Genomic DNA, 22,013 nt, shown 5'->3' with positions numbered 1-22,013 from the left:
CTGGTGTGAGACGGCGCAGTCAACCGTTCCAGTCAAACGCTGGGCCGTCGGGGGCGAACATCACTTTGTAGTCGACTTTACTCAAGCAACTAAGACAGGCACGATAAATCAGTTCAGAAGGTCAATTGGAAACAATTTAGATAGGCATGACAGGTCACTTTGGAAGGCTATTTAGAAAAATTACATATGTACAGGCAGCCTGCCTCCTTCCACAGAATTGCCACCTGTTCTCAGCTGGCAAGCAGCCGATAAATTTTGCGAAACAGTGCAACTAGCCAGGCCCCAATCGGAGTGGAGTGGTAATACAGCATTATTTTAAAGTCACCCACAGAAACAGCTAGCCCGGTCCGACGGTCGGTGGCAGCAGCGCTGTCCGGTGGCACTCACCTGCACTCTCCTCCAGCACGTTAGGCGAGATGTCCTCGAAGGCAGCCGCTCCGAGCGGCAGGTACGCTTTCGGCTCCAGCATACTCAGGTACTCGGCGACAAGCGCAGCGCTATGCACGTAGCACATACCGGCCTCGGCCAACTGGCCGCGCTGAAACACGCCGCACAAAGGTCACAACAGCACCGCACGGCGCCCAATCAGAACGCCGCGCTATCTTATACGGGAGTCTGGGGCGAGGCGCCCCAGAAAGTTGACCATGTGTGACAGCTCTCAAACCTCCGGGTACCAGCCCTCCCCTCCCACCTCCGTGTGACAGCCCTCCCCATCCCACCTCCGTGTGACAGCCCTCCCCCTCCCACCTCCGTGTAGCAGCCCTCCCCTCCCACCTCCGTGTAGCAGCCCTCCCCTCCCACCTCCGTGTAGCAGCCCTCCCCCTCCCACCTCCGTGTAACAGCCCTCCCCTCCCCCTCCGTGTAACAGCCCTCCCCCTCCCACCTCCGTGTGACAGCCCTCCCCTCCCACCTCCGTGTAACAGCCCTCCACTCCCACCTCCGTGTAACAGCCCTTCCCCTCCCACCTCCGTGTAACAGCCCTCCCCTCCCACCTCTGGGTGACAGCCCTTCCCCTCCCACCTCCGTGTGACAGCCCTTCCCCTCCCACCTCTGTGTAACAGCCCTCCCCCTTCCACCTCCGTGTGACAGCCCTCCCCCTCCCACCTCCGTGTAACAGCCCTCCCCCTCCCACCTCCGTGTAACAGCCCTCCCCCTCCCACCTCTGTGTAACAGCCCTCCCCCTCCCACCTCCGTGTAACAGCACTCCCCCTTCCACCTCTGGGTGACAGCTGTGTAGAAGGAAATCATGCCTCCCACTCCCATGATGGAGGCCCCAAATGTCTGACCCCATTTTTGTCTCTGTCTGGGTGTCTGGGGCGCATAGCGACACGGGACCGCCGGCTCGCTGGCCGGCTGCCCGTCCGGTCACGTGCTTGCGTCCCGACACCCACCATAAAACCATGTCTTTCGTAAATACACTCTCTCACTTCTCCTCTACTGACTGTACCGCCAACACTACCAGCGGACCACGGCTCCGACGAGGGCGGCCAAAATGGCCGGCCCACAATTGGTGCCAGCGGTGGTGGTTGGTTGTCCGTGAAGGACTTTTGGCTTCAGGTGAGTTCTCTTTTAAATTAATTCTATTTGCTATTTGTTTGATATTATATGTTTGAGATTTGAGATTTGATATTTAGTTCCATTCGTTTTTCTCCGTGCTTTTTTCATTATTTAACATACTAACCATGGAAGATGCTACCAGGAATTTTAGTATTGAGTACAATGCCCAGATGAACGATATTTTAAGGCGAATTGCCCATTTAGAATTAGCTGTAGCAGAGGAGCTTATTGCTCAACAAAATCAAAATCAATCAAAATCTCAGAGACGAGGACGTGATCGTCAATCTCGTCAGCAAAAATACAGTTATCGACCTGTTCGCTCAAAATCACTTCACTCTTCGCATCATTGTTGTCAAGAAAGGAGTCATTGTTGTTCAAATTCTTATCACCATGAATTTTCGAGCTGTCACCGGAACATTTCACCCGTCGGAACTTTCGTTCTCAGAGCCCAAACGGGTTCCGCTCACTGCACTTGGAGGTGAGTGCGTGAGCGTTGCTTCAGATGACAGGGACCGTTCAGCACATCACCTGGTTTTACGTGACGTCAAAATTTCGGGTCAAACTTGTTCAGCTCTTTATGATAGTGGGAGTAGTGTCTCTTTAGTTTCAGAAAAATGTCTGCAAAAATATGGTTTAAAAGTAGCTTACGAACCTCCCAGTGTCTTTATTCTTGATATTACTGGAAATCCTATTGACGTTGTAGGTGAAGTCAATCTGAACATTAGCATTTCATGGTCATGGTAGCATTCATGGTTCAACACAAATTGTTCATTTCAGCAAAAAGTTTGCCATTCAAATGCGATATCATTCTCGGAATCGATTTTATCATTGCTCACAAATTGCTTTACAATCCATCGAGTCGTTCAGTGAACTTTCTAAAACTAATATTTCTCCCAATGATAGTCGAAAGACGCTCAAAACGTCTGAGTCCCAAAAGAGTAAAAGAGTACGTTTTCTTTTATCAACAAAGGACAATGAAAAATGTGTCGATCAATCGTTATCCTGGATAAAACGGTAGACATGTTCACAACTGCAGAAAAACATGCATTAACCCGGCAGTTGCTGGGGTATTTCGCCACCCACCGTTTGCTGGGGGGGGGGGGGGCGTTAAACGCCCCCAGCCGATAACTCGAGAACCAATAGGCGCAGCGAAACACGAGGCGGCAAACGAAAGAACGCGACGAGACGCTTCAAATGAGTACTTTAAAGTTGAATTTTGAGGTCACAGGTCGGGTCAAGGTCAGGTCAAACACCTGAAATCGGGCTTTCAGTAGCATTGACTTCAGGACTTCGCAATGGGCGCCTCTCGTCATAAACTCTGTCAAAACGGTGCACAATCCATCATATAAGGCCTACAAGAGTGTCAGCTCCATGTAGGGGTGTCAGTCAAGCAGAGGTCAGGGTCAAGGCCAGGTCAACCGGGTAGGCACATATCCCCAAAAATCAAAACTGATATTCGCAGCCTGTGACACATGTTTTATGGGTAATTTGGGGCGTAGAACACGATGGTGACATTCATTTTATCATATGTGTACGTGTTTGGCTCAAAAAGTTTAATTTAAGAAATTCATGTATAATGGTCGTGAAGTGGTCACGAGAAATTGCCAAGATTCAGTTCAAGATTTTGGAAAATGCGGAACGATAATCAATAATCGAAGATAGCCATTTGATTGTTCATGGTTGGCAGTCTAATGGCGTTTACGGCATGTCTGTATGTCTATTCTGTGATTTATATGATTTTTTGAACATATGCCGTTTTTGGTCGAAAACTCAGAAATCTGATGGTCATTAAAACCTCGATATCTCAAAAATTTTCCGACCGATTTTTTAAAACTTTGTCACAATAAACTTCAATTACTTCCCTACAGGGACCCCAAAATTTGCGCGCCATTTTATGCTATGGCCCGGCGAAAAAGCCAAAGGGGGGGCCTTTAACGCCCCCCCCCCAGCAACTCGCGGGTTAACTGTTGATGACAAAAAATCATATCCATTGTTCGTGAAACAAACAGTAGAAATTTCTGGTTACAGCAAAAACCTTGTACGCGTTAAATTACCACGTTTTCTACAACCAAATGATGTTCCATACCTAATTCAACGCATTGTGATCGAAGCGAGACATTCAGGTTGCCCGTTCTATCAATTTCTTAGAAAATTCAGGCACGCTAGTGTACGCGTGATTAATGCTTCAAGTAACCCAATCATTTTGAGAAAAAATCAGAGAATCCCACAAGCCCATCCGACCAAAAAGTACCCCTTCAGTCAGGTCACAGACCGACCCCATCCCATCAGACAGGACGCTGACCTTGCTCAGTACCATGGGTCAGTCAGTACCAACTGTCAAACAGCGCCGTCTGTTCCAAATTCCGCCAGCGTCTCGCCAGCACAAAAAAAAAACGGTCGCTGGGCCGGACTTAGCTGCGTCAGACAACGGACGCATGACAGACACAAACAAACCGACGACCTCTATTCCGAGGACGTCAGGGCACAGGTCTGTCAGTGACATTGATTTGAAACACAACCCAGTACATTTCGTTTTAAACTTCGTGAACTCTTAGACAAACATAGACATGTCTCGGAAACGATATTTCTGACATGCAACAGACAGATGTTTACAAAAATCACAATGGATTCACAGACCACACTCCGGCTGATCAAGTATCAACGAACAAGTCTCCCATTTGCTCATCGGGAGATAACTAAGGAAGATATAAAACGCATGGTAACATCCAAAGTTATCAAACCATTAGTTTCACCATATAACTCTCCAATCATTCTTATAAAGAAATCAAATGGTCAATATCGCCTCGTATCAGATTTGCGACTTCTCAACTCCAACATCAAGGATGACAAGTTTTCTCGTTCATTTCACAGGTCAAAGATCAACTTTCTGATTGTGAAGTTTTCTCCCAGGGGCCCGGGAACGATTTTCAAGTTGGGGGGGGGGGGGGCGAGCCTAAAATACCTGACATGATGCATCTGAAGCAGTGGCGTAGCTAGGGGTCTAAGGGGACACGTAACCCCCCCCCCCATCGGGTTCAAAGGGACCCTCGGGTCCGAGAGGCATTGCGGCGCCATTTGACCGCTGAGGGTTAACGATGGCCATTTTTCGACTCGGAAGGGCCCCATTGGGCTCGTTAGAGCACCTCATGGGCCCTAGATAACCACACTAAGATTTCCATAAGGGCCCCACGCTGGCTTCTGAGGGCCTCTTGCAGATTTTAAGGGCCCCTCAGTGGTCTCCAAAGGCCCGTTACTGGCCTCTGAGAGTTCTTACCGACCTATGAGGGCCAGTTCCAGTGGCATTTCCCGCCTGTGATGGTCACACTTATTTTTCTGAGGGCCCCATAACGGCAACTGTGGGGGCCCTCATCGGTGCCTATGAGGGCCCACACCGGTGTCTCTGAGGGTTTCACACCCTCAACTCTGAGTGCCTACACCAGTGCCTATTAAAGCCCTATATCGGCGGCTCTGAGGACCCAACAGTCAACACCTGCATCTAAAGGCCACCCACTGGTGACTTTTGAGGCCCCACACTGGTGAATCTGAGCCCTGGCGGCCCCACCGGCGTCTGACAGTACCATGCTGGTCTCTAAGGACTCCACAACACTTCTTCTGCCGGCCTAAGGGCCCCTTGCCGGTCACTGAGAACCCCCTGCCGGCTTGTAGAGGGTTCGCGTCAGCAGCTCTAAAGACCCCACATCCGTCTGCAACGGCTCCACACCAGCGTCTATGAAGGCCTACAGCAACGCCTATAAGGACCCTCACCGGCGCCTCTGAGAGAATCACACTAGCACCTCTGAGCGCCCACACCGGCACCTGCATGGCGGCCCCCCACACCAGTGCCTCTAAAGGCCCCTTGCCGGCGGCTCCGAGGGCCCTACGCCGGTGATTCTGAGGGTGCTACCGATAACCGAAGGCAACACACAAGCCCTCAGTGTCGCTGAGCTTTCTAATACCGGCCTTCCGAGGGCGCCACGTCGGTGCACTCATTGCCTCACACCCTTCCCTCACACCCGGAGCGGGTAAACTATGTTATACCTATAGCAACGATTTTACCACCGTTGTACGTTATGTATTTCTCAAAATTGACTCAAAATGGTCCAGTATAACATCTGGCCTGCCAAACTTATGGCCAAGGCCAGGCCTTAACCAAAGCGGGATGATAATAGCAGATGTTGTCAAATCGATACTGTACTGTATCAGCAGAAACCATTCAGATGGCTAGGAAAATGCCGTGTGTTGATGTTTAGATGTATAAAGGAAACAAGAAGGAAAGAAGTCCGGAAAAGGGAGGAAAGATCCTTCCACGCTGCCTCAATGTTGAGGGGGCGCCGCCCCCTCGACTCTCGAGTTGGAGGGGCAAGCGCCCCCACTGCCCCCCTGTTCCCGGGTCTATGTTTTCTCCACCTTGGATTTGCTTAGTTCATTCCACCAAATTTCTTTGAATGAATCTTCAAGTCATTCTACGGATTTTGCAAATGATGACGACAAATATCATATGAACGATAAACCAATGGGTCTTCGTTCAAGTTCCTCCGTTCTCAACAGAGGGTTGCAAATTGCACTCAGTAGTCTACAAGGCAAAGATGCATTTTATATGTTGACAATATTCTTATCGGTAGCAAAACATACCTACGACGAGCATTTAGAAAAACTCGACGATACATGTTCTCGTTTAGAAGAAATTCATCTTGTGATCAACCCCAAAAAGTGTGAATTTATGAAATCTCAGGTAAAGTATCTGGGTTTCATACTTGACAAACATGGAATTCGTCCAGATGCATCCAAATTACAAGCGGTACAAGATTTTCCTATACCAGTGGGGGAAACTGTGGTCAAATCTTCCAGTTTTGGAAGCCCTTCATTTTTGGAAGGACCTTCCATAAATGGGTATGCATTTTCCAAAAATGGAAGGCTTCCAAAATTGGAAGGCCTAATCTCAGTGTTCCCAACTGTGATTCCCATCCTTTGATTTAAGTTACGGCCTTTTTAAATGTGTAACATTAATAGCTGATTTTGCCATTTAGAATCATTGATATAAGGAGAAGCAGCAGTGCTAGTGTTGGTAATACAGGCATGCTATGTCAGCGTACATAGTGATATAATAGCATGGTGCCCTGGTGCACTGCTCTCTTCTTCTACTTCTAGAGGACACATAGAAATTCAGAAGAGAAAACAACTGGTCAATAACCAACCAGGAGGAACACAGCTATAGTCCTGACAAAAAATGGTTTAAATTAAATTTACTATCCCTCATATAAATTTAAGATTCATGCTCCTTCGATAGAAAGTAAGACGAAAAACAGTGCACCAACGCCTATTTAATTCGTCCCATATTCCGGGGAAACATTGAAAAATGACGACACCTCCACCCAAATGTTTTGCAAAAGCCTTAAAAACTTGAAATCAGCCACGCAATATGCTAATAAATGCAGAAAACAGCAACAAATACATGTTTTACTCGCCACTACCCTCCCGGAACCCCCGCACTCCGTCCCGACAATTCCGCACTATAAACAAAGCCGGCGATATGAAACTAGCATGGCCCATCACTAAAGTACTTTTAGGGATATTTACTTTTCGTTTTTGATGCTTTATGCTTACAAAATGTTTGATAAAGTACTATAAAACCATTGTATGTCGGTAACTTTTTGTCAATTTTCCACGACTCATTACTTTGAAAAATTGCAAAAATTACATCCACGCTAGGATTAAGACATCCACGCTAGATTATGTACACTTCACTATGGCGAATTGAAAGCGACCAGGGGCGATAGTCGCATTTGTCTCATGTTGGCGGAAATCAGTAAGTTCCAACATATGCGCAACATTTTCTATATTTGGGTACGATGACGTCGTCATCGTACCCATTTTTGGAAGATGCGTACCCATCTATGGAAAATCCTTCCAATCAGGGATGCGGAGCCGGAGCCGGAGCCGGAGCCGGAGCCGGAGCCGGAGCCGTGAAACAATATAGCCCGGAGCCGGAGCCGGAGCCGGAGTCGTCAAAAAAGGGGACGACTCCGGCTCCTTTTCTTAAGAGGAAACATAAATAATATAAATGGGAAAGGCAATGGGAACGTGTTGTTTTTATATCAAAATTGGTTACACATGTGTTTCGGGAATAATCCCTTGATCACACCATATAAAAGTCGCTATATCCAAATACAATCGAGGTCGAAATTTGCATATAGCTACTTTTATATGGTGTGATCAAGGGATTATTCCCGAAACACATGTATAACCAATTTTAATATAAAAACAACACGTTCCCATTGCCTTTCCCATTTATATCAATACGTATATGTAATAATAATAAAAACATAGATAACAGTAGAACAGGAAACAATGATTTAATAATAATAATAATAATAATGTTTATAAGGCGTCACATATCAGCGACAAACATGCTTTCATACTCATACAGCTCAGGTATTCACAGTAAGCAAACGCAATAGCTTCCGCGACATCTCACATGTGGAGCTCAAAAGGCCTGCTAGGGAGTCTCTGAGACCATTTTCGGGTCGCGGTGCAGTGATGATGTCTGGATCGATATGTCCGGCAACAATATCCATTATCTCATTTAACCCGGTTCCACACATCTGGAATACAATTTGTGCGAAAGATCCGGGAAGTGCTGTGGAGTTACACCCGAGAACAGCGACAGAGAGTAGACCGCTGACCAGGCGATCCGAGCTATTCATCGCTGAATAGAATGTCTTCAGCGTCCGACTGCGTAAAACCTCGTGAACTTGAGGGACGTCAGCAGCCTCCAAAAGCAGCGTATGGTGGGCAAAACGTGGTAATCCCAGGGCAGCTTTCAGACACGAAGATTGCAATGCTTCTAGTCGAATGACATCAGTTGGGCTCAGAGGTGCTACATCGCAGCCAAATACAAGGGCTGGTACCACTACCGCTTTCCACAAGAAAATCTTGTCCTTTGGCGATAGACGTCTGGACAATATTCCAGTCGTGGAGAGGCCATAAAAGCGGCTCTTCCCCGTTTTATGCGCATTTCTGTGTGAGGTGTGCCAGAAAACTTGCAGTCTAGGATCACTCCAAGGTGCTCTGATCGATTCTTTTTTATTAGAATCTGGCCATCGAGGTGCAACGTAGGTAGTTCGGATAGGGTCATTTTACCGGAGCCGGATCATTTTACTCGGAGCCGGAGCCGGAGCCGGAGCCGCCATGACATTTCACCCAGAGCCGGAGCCGGAGCCGATTTTTATCTCCGGAGCCGGAGCCGGAGCCGGAGCCGTCTGAAATTTCCACGGCTCCGCATCCCTGCTTCCAATAATGGAAGGCTTCTAAAAATGGAAGATTTGACCACAGTTTCCCCGACTGATACCAGAAACAGCGAAAGATATTCGTATTTTTCTTCGGTTTGCGAACTATTATCGCAGACACATTCCAAAACTGGCTGAATTTTGGACTCATTAATTCATTTGACATTAATTCCTTTAATGACTGCAAGTTGTTGTATGATGTATGTTGTATGGGGCATTGTTTCATGTTTGGCATATTTTGATCCGACTCTTTTTCTTTCGCAGTCCTTGAGTTCTGTTACCCATCTGGGAGTGGCCACTATCTGACTCCCCGAGCATCGACCACGGAGAAACGCCGATACGCATCACGGTCTGAAAAAGCTGGCTGACCATAGTCATGATGGGACTGGATGCTCATCGCCAACCCATCTGACTGTCTCAGTCGCTCTGCATCTGGTCCACACATCTCGCACACTGCAACTGCGGACGCCATCACCGACTGCAACGGCTGCAACTACAACCAGCAGGTGGCCTAGGTCCAAAGCCAACGCCTGGCTGACCCACATGGCAGCCTGCCGTCGCTACTATCTTCATCTGCTCATCGTGCTTCGCTGTTCTCCGTCCGTTCGTCCGTCACTCTCGTCGCCCGTGCCAGCCGCCATTACCATGGCTGAGCACAACTCGTCGCCCGCCGTTGTCGATGAACAACAGGCTACCAGCACCCTCGCTAACAACACCAAGTTCTGGTATGCTGACGTCTTTTGGAATCTGCATGCTGTGCGGCGGCAGCCAACGCCCCGTGAACGGTAAAGGCCTTACCGTCACGGCGCACCATGGTCGCTGCCCCTTCACAACCAGCTCAGACGTCAGCACCCAAGAAACAGAGGTGTGGCTGGTCCCACGCATCAACAACGGCATAACATCGCGCTGACGATAACAGTGACGACTACAATGACGAAACAACCAAATCGGAGAGCAGTTACAACAGCAGCAGCGAGTAGCGGCGACATCAGCAGTCGTACCCGGCGTTCCATGCGCGGTGTCAAACGTGGATCTATGCAGTTAAGGATCGTGATTGCTTACAGGGTTGGGCAGATAAATTGGGACAAATTTTAACTTCCTCTAAAACGACTAGTTTTTTAGTGATAAAGATAATTTTTGAACATATGTAAATAAAGGCTAATGAATACTTTTCCATATTACGCAGGTTGCGTTGTAATTTTGAGCCGGCTGGTCACAGAACGTGGGCTTAAGCAAGCCACTATCAACTTAGTCCGCGCGCACATGCATGCCAATACTCTAATTATGCTCCATCAAATGGCTGAAAGTAGTGTGTATCGAACAGACGTAAACGTTGGAGGAAGAGATGATATTGACTCATCCTTACATACCTATTGCATTGACACCGGCCGCTCCCCCGGTTTTCCAGGGGGGCTAAAAGGCAAAATTCAGTTAAATCAGAGGATCCTCGCGAAAACAGTGGCGCGAGCTTACAACGAAGGTAGCCGCGCCATGAGAAAACTATATACCAGCACCTCAAACATGTACTCTTATGCATTGATGCATATCAACCTGTTAACATAGATGTTGAAGCAGCTTTGACGTTAAAAAGACTGTTTCCTCTTGAAGGGCTTGGAGAAGCGAGCAAGCACGTGCAGGTCTTTTTCGACGATGGTATCCCCATAACCGAACATATGAACAACCGCAAACACCATGTGTAACATCGCAACCAGCCCAGAAGGCGTGATCTTAGTTCCAAAAAGCATGCAGCAGACATCGGTGATGGCATTCCAATCGGTGACTTCTGACGGTCACGTGGGGCCCCCTCATTTTACGGAATCGGGAGGGGGCTCGCCATTACAGGCTACCCAACCATTATTCCGGCAGTTCGAATCAACAAGATGGTAGAAGGCAACATCCTGCATGGAGTGATGGTCTTCGAGGAGTCAGCTCCCCGGCATACAGTAAATTAAATACAAAATCTCCTGAAACGGAGGATCCCGCAAACTGTACCCAAGGGAAAATGCCCCCTTCCTCATCAATCCTAAGCCCACACAAGTTCTGGTTGCTGGGGCGTTTTTGCGGGTGAGTCTAATGAACGTACCCATGTGACCGCGGTGAGCCTCAGCAGTGCCAGTTGGCTACAATTACGAGCCATTTCAGACGGGAGATCTCGCCGCGCGTGCGGCTAGTCCAGGCACCGATAAGGACTGATGCAGGTGGACCACGGTGACCATATTTGGTGATAAATGTGTAAAATTGGTGTAACAATATGTGATCCAAATTTGAAATGCCTATGTTTACAAATTTCTAAGCTACGGCGTTTTGAATGCAAATATGTATTTTGTCCCAATTTATCTGCCCAACCCTGTTGGTCGCCTCCTTTTGTCGGCTTGTTGGGGGAAGAAAGATATATGGAGAAGGAAATCATGCCTCCCACTCCCGATGGAGGCCCCAAATGTCTGACCCCATTTTTGTCTCTGTCTGGGTGTCTGGGGCGCATAGCGACACGGGACCGCCGGCTCGCTGGCCGGCTGCCCGTCCGGTCACGTGCTTGCGTCCCGACACCCACCATAAAACCATGTCTTTCGTAAATACACTCTCTCACTTCTCCTCTACTGACTGTACCGCCAACACTACCAGCGGACCACGGCTCCGACGAGGGCGGCCGAAATGGCCGGCCCACACAGGCCTCACCATCCCACCTCCGTGTAACAGGCCTCACCCTCCCACCTCCGTGTAACAGCCCTCCCCCTCCCACCTCTGGGTGACAGCCCTCCCCTCCCACCTCTGGGTGACAGCCCTCCCCCTCCCACCTCCGTGTAACAGCCTTCCCCCTCCCACCTCCGTGTGACAGCCCTCCCCCTTCCACCTCTGGGTGACAGCCCTCCCCTTCCACCTCTGTGTAACAGCACTCCCCCTTCCACCTCTGGGTGACAGCCCTAAACCACCCCTGGGTGACAGCCGTAACCCACCCCTGGATGACAGCCCTAACCAACCTCTGTGTGTTTCTTGGCCATGTTGTCGAGCCAGGTGAGCCGCAGGTCCGGCGAGTTCTGGTAGCCCTTGGCGATGCGATACATCAGGTCAAGCAGCATCTCGTGATCCTCTTGGAACTCCTTCATTTTTACTGTGTCTGAGAGGATCATGTGCAGGTTGAACACCAGGTCCGACACCTGTCAACAGCCCGGACGGCGTCACGACACCCGTCACAGACAGCCCCAACAGTTACACGACACCCGTCACAGACAGCCCCAACAGTTACACGACGCCCGTCACAGACAGCCCCAACAGTTACACGACACCCGTCACAGACAGCCCCAACAGTTACACGGCACCCGTCACAGACAGCCCCAACAGTTACACGACACCCGTCACAGACAGCCCCAACAGTTACACGACACCCGTCACAGACAGCCCCAACAGTTACACGGCACCCGTCACAGACAGCCCCAACAGTTACACGACACCCGTCACAGACAGCCCCAACAGTTACACGACACCCGTCACAGAGAGCCCCAACAGTTACACGGCACCCGTCACAGACAGCCCCAACAGTTACACGACACCCGTCACAGACAGCCCGGACGGCGTCACGGCACCCGTCACAGACAGCCCGGACGGCGTCACGACACCCGTCACAGACAGCCCGGACGGCGTCACGACACCCGTCACAGACAGCCCCAACAGTTACACGGCACCCGTCACAGACAGCCCCAACAGTTACACGACACCCGTCACAGACAGCCCCAGCAGTTACACGACACCCGTCACAGACAGCCCCAACAGTTACACGACACCCGTCACAGACAGCCCCAACAGTTACACGGCACCCGTCACAGACAGCCCCAACAGTTACACGACACCCGTCACAGACAGCCCCAGCAGTTACACGACACCCGTCACAGACAGCCCCAACAGTTACACGACACCCGTCACAGACAGCCCGGACGGCGTCACGGCACCCGTCACAGACAGCCCGGACGGCGTCACGACACCCGTCACAGACAGCCCGGACGGCGTCACGACACCCGTCACAGACAGCCCCAACAGTTACACGGCACCCGTCACAGACAGCCCCAACAGTTACACGGCACCCGTCACAGACAGCCCCAACAGTTACACGACACCCGTCACAGACAGCCCCAACAGTTACACGACACCCGTCACAGAGAGCCCCAACAGTTACACGGCACCCGTCACAGACAGCCCCAACAGTTACACGACACCCGTCACAGACAGCCCCAACAGTTACACGACACCCGTCACAGAGAGCCCCAACAGTTACACGGCACCCGTCACAGACAGCCCGAACAGTTACACGGTACCCGTCACAGACAGCCCCAACAGTTACACGGCACCCGTCACAGACAGCCCCAACAGTTACACGACACCCGTCACAGACAGCCCGGACGGCGTCACGGCACCCGTCACAGACAGCCCGGACGGCGTCACGACACCCGTCACAGACAGCCCGGACGGCGTCACGACACCCGTCACAGACAGCCCCAACAGTTACACGGCACCCGTCACAGACAGCCCCAACAGTTACACGACACCCGTCACAGACAGCCCCAGCAGTTACACGACACCCGTCACAGACAGCCCCAACAGTTACACGACACCCGTCACAGACAGCCCCAACAGTTACACGGCACCCGTCACAGACAGCCCCAACAGTTACACGACACCCGTCACAGACAGCCCCAGCAGTTACACGACACCCGTCACAGACAGCCCCAACAGTTACACGACACCCGTCACAGACAGCCCGGACGGCGTCACGGCACCCGTCACAGACAGCCCGGACGGCGTCACGACACCCGTCACAGACAGCCCGGACGGCGTCACGACACCCGTCACAGACAGCCCCAACAGTTACACGGCACCCGTCACAGACAGCCCCAACAGTTACACGGCACCCGTCACAGACAGCCCCAACAGTTACACGACACCCGTCACAGACAGCCCCAACAGTTACACGACACCCGTCACAGAGAGCCCCAACAGTTACACGGCACCCGTCACAGACAGCCCCAACAGTTACACGACACCCGTCACAGACAGCCCCAACAGTTACACGACACCCGTCACAGAGAGCCCCAACAGTTACACGGCACCCGTCACAGACAGCCCGAACAGTTACACGGTACCCGTCACAGACAGCCCCAACAGTTACACGGCACCCGTCACAGACAGCCCGAACAGTTACACGGCACCCGTCACAGACAGCCCCAACAGTTACACGACACCCGTCACAGACAGCCCCAACAGTTACACGACACCCGTCACAGACAGCCCGGACGGCGTCACGACACCCGTCACAGACAGCCCGGACGGCGTCACGACACCCGTCACAGACAGCCCCAACAGTTACACGGCACCCGTCACAGACAGCCCGGACGGCGTCACGACACCCGTCACAGACAGCCCGGACGGCGTCACGACACCCGTCACAGACAGCCCGGACGGCGTCACGACACCCGTCACAGACAGCCCGGACGGCGTCACGACACCCGTCACAGACAGCCCCAACAGTTACACGGCACCCGTCACAGACAGCCCCAACAGTTACACGACACCCGTCACAGACAGCCCGGACGGCGTCACGACACCCGTCACAGACAGCCCGGACGGCGTCACGACACCCGTCACAGACAGCCCCAACAGTTACACGGCACCCGTCACAGACAGCCCGGACGGCGTCACGACACCCGTCACAGACAGCCCGGACGGCGTCACGACACCCGTCACAGACAGCCCGGACGGCGTCACGACACCCGTCACAGACAGCCCGGACGGCGTCACGACACCCGTCACAGACAGCCCCAGCAGTTACACGGCACCCGTCACAGACAGCCCGAACAGTTACACGGCACCCGTCACAGACAGCCCCAGCAGTTACACGGCACCCGTCACAGACAGCCCCAACAGTTACACGACACCTGTCAACAGCCCGAACGGCATCACGGCAACCGGTCACAGACAGCCCGGACGGCGTCACGGCACCCGTCACAGACAGCCCGGACGGCGTCACGGCACCTGTCACAGACAGCCCCAGCAGTTACATGACACCCGTCACAGACAGCCCCAACAGTTACACGACACTCGTCACAGACAGCCCGAACAGTTACACGGTACCCGTCACAGACAGCCCACCTGTCCGGGGAAGGTAGTCTCGGCCAGCTCGAGGTCGCTCTCGGCGTACTCGAGGATGGTTTTCAGAGAGCGGCGCAGGAAGCCCTCGCTGAAGTTGTGACTGGTGCCGACCAGCGAGCTGAGCGACATGGTCACCTGCATCTTGACACGGGCAAAGTTCTGCGAACGGCGGCGGCAGCGTCCGTCGGACGGCGGCGCAGCACACAACAGTCAGGCGACAAGACAATGCATAACTAACTGGGGCGTTCCACGACAGGTCGACCGAAAAAAAAAATCGCGAAAAAAAACACCTTACCTCTCGCATTCGATTGCATATCTCGGAATTTTGATATCCATGGTGTGTCTGAAGTGGAAATAGCCGCATGGCTTTACTTCTCCAGCCTTGCCAATAGATGGCAGTACCGCAATATGGGCGACGGATCGTGCAATTCACGTCAAATTTTCGGTACTTGCTAAGAATTGAATGGCGGATCTTGTCATGCAAGAATCAAGTAAATCGGTCCGCAACTTTTCTAACAACAGGGGTACAAAGTCAAATACCCTGCCAGAGCGGCGGCGCGGCGGCCGGCGCACAGTGGGCGTTTCAGGGGTTCTAGCCTCTCACAACCTTTCAACCCTTATAGCCTGGGATCTAGGAGACCTACGCCTACGAATTACACACCAAACTGTAGCGAATTCATTAAAGAACGTGAATGCATGACGTTTCCCATGTTATAAGCTTTCGCAATGTGCAGGAACTGCATGAAATGTTGCATAAACGTGGCAAAACGGAGCACTTCCATTCCCCCTTGCCGTTTGGCCCCTGATCAAGCTAGAGCTTCGCAGAAAAACGAGCGTGCTGCCCGTGATGACAGGAAGCCGATGATACCCAATTTTAAAATCCTAGGTCATTGGTTGACCTTCCAGGTCAGGTCAATTACCCAAAAGTCGGGAAAATTGGAACCTGTTAAAACATCGTAAAGTGAGGTTGCTTAGGGGCTTTTCGGGGTGCTGATCACGAATATCATGTTAGTTTTGATCACAGACGATGTCTTCATGCATTTAGGCCAGGTCGGGCCAGGTCAGGTCAGGTCAACCAGCAAGGGTTTTGCCGGGTATTCATAGTAGGTGTCAACCGCTACTCACAGCCTCGTAACATGATATGAAGGCACCAAAACTACTTCGTAAATGCTTAAATGGTTGCTAAATTCGAAATCAGCTCCGAAAAACTAGCCTAGAAACATGTAAAACTCGAAAAAGTGAACCGAGGTCACCAAAGGTCAATGACCTGACCTGACTTTCAGGTGACCTTGACACCCAGCATAATGCATGGGACCAACATCATTTCACATGGTTGAACGTTTGAAACCACAAAAAGACTGCAAACGCGCGGATAATGTAAACCGACATACGCCGAATCGCGATTCCGGCCAGACATGTTCTGAGAACATAAAATCTGTTAATCCCAGCTTAACAGCATCGTGGAAAAATGGCAACACCCTCGCCAAATGCCTGGTACAGCCCACCGCTAAAGTAATGTAGGGTTTTACCAATCTCAACGGTTGGCTTTGACTGGCGATTGTTTAATGCGGAGTGATCGAAAAGAAGATGTCAATAGCTAAAGTTGCAGCTGCAAGGGTGACGATACATATAAGCTACATTCAAAGTTTCATTGTAGTCTGGCTAATCGTTCCTAAGCTTCAGAAGCAGAACATACCCATGACTGAAACCGCACATTACTTCTGCTGTGGACTGTACATCCGGCTTTAGAGCCCCCACCCTGTCGCGCAGGGAAACAGTTCTGCCGTACGTGTAACAATGGACTACATGGGCGATGCACAGCGAAAAATGTCGTCTATAAGATCACATGTATGATGTGCGCAGCTGCCGACGGGCCTCCTCAGACATACATTGGAGAAACAAAGCGCTGTGTCAGATACAGGTTCGATGAGCATTTTAGAGACGGCACCAATCGCACGAGGCAGACTCCCTTTGGAGAACATATGAGGGAGAGCCATCCGAATGAGTCAGAGCCTCGGCTATCTGTCACCATTCTTCGCAGATGCAAAGACGCAGCTGACCGGAAGATAGCCGAGGCTCAGGCTATCCGAGATAAGCAGCCCTCTCTGAATGGCCAGATCGACACATGGCCACTGCTCCACTGAACTTTTGTGAGCCATCGATCGATGTGTTTGTACATGTTGCGCGTATGTAATGTATTCGTCGTGATGTTTTGATACATTTGAGTACGAGGCAGGGGTGTAATTTTCCCAAAATGATTGTGGGTGCTCAGCTGTAGGGGCGCCAGGCCGCTTAGGGGACGAAGGGGCGCCAGAAGGCTACAAGGGCGCCGTGAGACCATGACAAGGGCGCCATTCTCCCAGAAGGGCGCCAAGTGATTAAAAACGCTTTATGATCCAGGGGCGCAGAGACGTCAGAAGGGCGCCGCACAGTCAGCAATGGTAAGTTGGTGGGGACGTAGGGGCGCCAGACGGTTACGAGGGCGCCACGAGACCATGAAAAGGGGGCGCCATTCTCATAGAAAGGCGCCCGAGTGATTGAAAACGCTATGTGGTCCAGGGGCGCTGAGAGGCCAGAAGGGCGCCGAACAGTCGAGGGATGCACGGTGGACAGAGACTTAACCCGCGAGTTGCTGGGGAGGGGGGGGGGGCGTTAAATCACATCATCATGCATGAATTTGCATTTGTTCATGTCTACCTTGCTCAATTCAGCTTAGTATTATGCCCATTTGGCCGCGCTCAGATGTATTATTATTGTATTATTATTATGCGCCGGAAATGTCAGAGGCTGCACAGGCATCGGCTCGGGTGGAGTGGGGGTAGCGCCCGGTGGGGCAGGGTAACCTTTGACCGGTCGCGCGGCCGAGCAGCTGTCACCAGTACAGTCTCTGACAGTGAAACCCCGCTAACTTCCCCTGTGCGGGCAATGAGCGCAGCTGGATGGAACAAAACATGCATAAGAAAAATGTAAATTTAAGCATGTTGTAAATCTAGCAGAACAATGATTTTTCTTCACAGGTATCCTGTATAACTTTAATAGCGATGCGGACAGTTAAACTAACAAATATGATGATATTTGTTTAGTAGAACGAGAGCCGAACGTTATTTCCGTGGGCGGTCAGGCGGGCCGAGAGCGCCGGGTCTGCGAGTTGATAAGGGTCATTTCACGCTTCTGCGTGTCTGATTTTGGTCCATCGTGACACTGAGCTGTGTGATTGCGCCTTATTGTCGGCTGTGGGAGACGCATATTAGCCCTCGCCCCGCTGAGGGGGGGGGGCAATTTGCCCCCTGTGGTTTTTCCTGACTAGCAAGAAAACGCCAAATTTTCAGTTCCTTTCCGGGCATCAATTTGACACCTTCACACAAGATTTCAAGTATTAGGTCCCCTTAGGTCAGGAGTTATTGAGGTCCAACTGAGGTCATGTTCGAGCAAAAATGAGCAAAAAATATGAAATCTTAAAACGCTCACAAAATCTAGTAACCAAGCAATTTCAAAGTTCTTTATATGGTTATGTAGACAAAAGGCGGCACTACAAAATTGTCATCTCGGATTTTCAAAATTTTGGGTTTTTGACCCCCAAAAATTCAAAAAATTGATGTTTTTAGAAAAAAACAAAAAATCCCAAAAAATTCCCGAATTTCGAAAAAACGGAATATATGTGATAGTCCCTGCGCTCTTCTATATACATACCAAATTTCAGATCGATACCTCCTTTTTGGTCAAGTTAACGTTCAAAATTGATGACGTCAAATTTTGAACTCAATTTGTAGCATGTATTCACATCGTGCAATCGGTCCATGAACACATGGCTATTATGATTGACATGTCATAAAAACGGAACATCGGGATTCAGTTGCACAACTAACACACACACTCACGCACACACACTCAGCTCACATCACATTTGTACATCGCGCTACTCGTTTTGTTGTTTTGCCAGAAGATGTTTGCGGAGTTTTAGCCTGAACTCTCGCGTTCCCATGTTGTGGAAACTCGGCGGCAATTCATTGTAGCCCGTGACGGCAGAAAACAGAAATCGTCGGCGTCCCGATTCCGTCCGTATTACAGGTCTCTCCAGCATGTCAGCCTATCTGGTCACACGGCGGTGAATGTTACCCCGGGTCACGAGGCTACTGTACAGGGTTTCAGGCTGGCAAGCTGACAAAATCTGTTTTAACATGGTCAGAGAGTGGTAGAGGTGCAGATTTTTTGCTGACAGCCACTTCAGCGTTCTCAACACGTCACTGATGTGGTCGTATTTGCGGCGGCCTGAAATAACGAGTGCGCCGAAGTTGAGCAGTTTCTGCAGTCTCGCCATTTGTGTGGTGCCGCACACACCATATACACTAATACAGTAGCGCACCGATGAGACGACGAGTGCCTGTACAATGGTAGCGAGCGTATCCGGTGGAAGCGCGTGCCTACTGTGGCTAAGTCCGCTTAGTAAGCCGGTGCATCGTCTCACAACGTCGTCCACAGGTGCCGAAAAAGTCATATTTCTATCGAAAACTACGCCAAGGTTTTTGACAGTGACGGAACCGGTAATCGTAGCCCCCATAAACTGAACCCGTGTCGGAGGCATCGAGCGGAGATTTTGACCTGTTCCGATGACGAGCAGCTGTGTTTTGTTAGCGTTAACCTTCAGTCCATTTTTACGAAACCATAATGACAACACTTCCAGGTTCCTCTCTAGTCTAGGGACCAGTTCACCGTCACTGGGCCTACCAAACACTGCCATTTGCACGTCGTCAGCATACTGCACGAGACAGCGGTCGTGGGCAATATCTGCATCGAGGTACAGCGGCATGTCCGCTGCGTAGACAGCGTACAGCAAAGGACCCAGCGCAGATCCTTGATACGTGCCTATCGGGTTCAGTAGAGGCCTCGAGAGCGTACGACCCCCATCCGGTGTGCTTATGAGGACCTGTTGATAGTGTCCCGACAGATAGCTCTCGAACCAGCGCACATCGACATTATACTGCATGAGTTTAGTGAGCAGCCGGTCATGTGGAATCACGTCAAAACATTTAGACATGTCTAGCAAACACAATAGCGCCACCTGTCGGTTGTCCATAGCCTCGAATATACGGTCGGTCATGGTCAGCAGCGCTGTGTCGGTAGAGTGACCGCTTCTGAAACCGTGCTGGCAGGGTGGGAGTAGGTGGTGAGTCGAGAAGTATTCGAACAGTTGTTCGTATACTACTCGTTCCGTTATCTTGGATATAGTTGGGAGGATCGAAATGGGTCGATAGTTGGATGTTTCAGTGGACTTTGGTGACTTTTGGATGGGATGAATATAGGTAGGTTTCCAGGATAGGGGTACAGTGTGGGAAGCCAGACTGGAGTTCACAATATGTGTGATGACGTGATATATATATATATATATATATATATATATATATATATATATATATATATATATATATATATATATATATATATATATATATATATATATATATGTATATATATATATATACGGCAGACAGAGCTTAACGAACCGCACGCATAGACCGTCGGCACCGCACGCCGAGCTACCGTTCATTTGCGCCACGGTCGCCACCAAACTCTCAGGTGTCCCCGTGCGCACCACAAACCGGCCGGTAGACACGCGCGCCAGGCGCACCGGCAGCTCCGGACCCGATGTATCCACCTGGCGGGCGGTCACGGTTCCGACACTGGCGAAGTATCGGTTCATGGTGTCAGCATCAGCGCCGGGCGCCGGTCTGGTCGGCTGTTTGGCTGAAATGACAGGTCGTATGGTGCGCCACATCGAGCTCCGTCCGCTGGCCAGGATGCGCCGATGTATTTCCTCGCTGGTGTCCCGGCGTATGGCTGCTCTCACGCGGCGGTTCAGCTCCTTGTAGAGGGGCCGGTCACCGCTACGGAGAGCCGCCCGTCTCCGCGCCATGAGCTCCTTTGTGGCCTCGGTGACGGGGGGAGCGGTCGGGTTACGAGTCTTGAACCGTTTAGCGGGGGCGAGATTGTCAATAATCGGTAAGGCCGCCTTCACAAAGTAGTCCCACTGAGCCTCCGGCGCGGTACTCTCGAACACCGGAGACCAGTCTACACACTGCAGCAGCCGGCCGGCCTCTGCCACGTCCAGTTTACGCCAGCACCGGGCCGTCGAGCTACAGCGCGCCGGTCAGTAATCTGGCACCGTCACAAGCACCCGTGACCACCGATGTGGGCTAAAGTCACAGTGGAGCGATCCAGAGCGCACTACCTCACTGTTACTGCATATCACGTCGATTGTCGATCCCGACGGTTCGTAGGTGGGGCCGCGAATGTGTTGCTGCAGGGAATACGTGAAGAGCAGCTCCCGCATCCTGTTGGCCGCAGTGCTGTTGTTGCCGTCGGACATATTGATGTTGACGTCACCGGTCAGGAAGATGAGTCCACTGTGCCTGGTCAGGATGTATTGCACCTGCCGTTCTAGCTCATCTAAGTCAGATGTCACACGAGCGGACGTCTGCACTGGTGGCCTGTACAGCGAGCACAACATCACCAACCGTTTTCCCGTGCGGACTTGGACCCAAAGAGTCTCTATTTTGGATCCCTCGCTCTGTTCACCGGGACAGTCAATAACGGTCACCTCCAAAGCATCGCGTATTAGCACCGCGACGCCCCCGTATCCTCGACCGTCCGGCCTGTCTTTCCGAATAAGCTGGTATCCGGGGACGGGAACCAAGCGATTAGGTGTGGCTGGCTTAAGCCACGTTTCACTTATCGAGATAATGTCGAATCTATGTTGATCGATGTCCTGGCGCAGCTCAAGCAGGTGTGGCTTGAGGGACTGCACGTTGATCGCAATTAATAGCAATTCTAGACCATGTAGCGCAAAACAAAGACCACCATGGAACTCCCCGTGACGAGCTGCATTGAATCGATACCCATTTTATGCAAAAATATCATCTTTGAAATTTGACCTAATTTGACCTGACCTTGACCTGACCTTCACCAGAACATAATCTTAACTGACCCCAAAGGCTGCCTGACCCACATAATCGTATTTGGCATATAAAATGGACC

At 51.1% G+C, this 22,013-nt stretch overlaps 1 protein-coding gene and 1 long non-coding RNA gene across 2 annotated transcripts in view; one reads left to right on the top strand and one right to left on the bottom strand.

The window, feature by feature from the left end:
• Nucleotides 1-387: 387 nt before the first annotated feature.
• LOC122377129 (dedicator of cytokinesis protein 7-like) overlaps nt 388-22,013 on the bottom strand; it is a gene marked incomplete at both ends in the record, with an annotated part of 33,784 nt that continues 12,158 nt past the window's right edge. Inside the window, 3 exons of the mRNA XM_043357094.1 lie at nt 388-538; nt 11,822-11,998; nt 14,982-15,140. Coding sequence (XP_043213029.1) covers nt 388-538; nt 11,822-11,998; nt 14,982-15,140 — 487 coding nt within the window. The remainder of the gene's footprint in view (nt 539-11,821; nt 11,999-14,981; nt 15,141-22,013) is intronic.
• LOC122377130 lies at nt 1,282-10,009 on the top strand. The gene is made up of 2 exons (XR_006255791.1): nt 1,282-1,557; nt 9,108-10,009. It is a non-coding gene; the product is annotated as an uncharacterized LOC122377130 (long non-coding RNA).

This window comes from Amphibalanus amphitrite, unplaced genomic scaffold, assembly GCF_019059575.1.
Source record: "Amphibalanus amphitrite isolate SeventyFive unplaced genomic scaffold, NRLGWU_Aamphi_draft 002545F_arrow, whole genome shotgun sequence".
NCBI classification, from domain to species: Eukaryota; Metazoa; Arthropoda; class Thecostraca; order Balanomorpha; family Balanidae; genus Amphibalanus; species Amphibalanus amphitrite.
The sequence above is the reverse complement of the archived record's forward strand: the minus strand, read 5'-3'. Positions and strand labels throughout refer to the sequence as shown.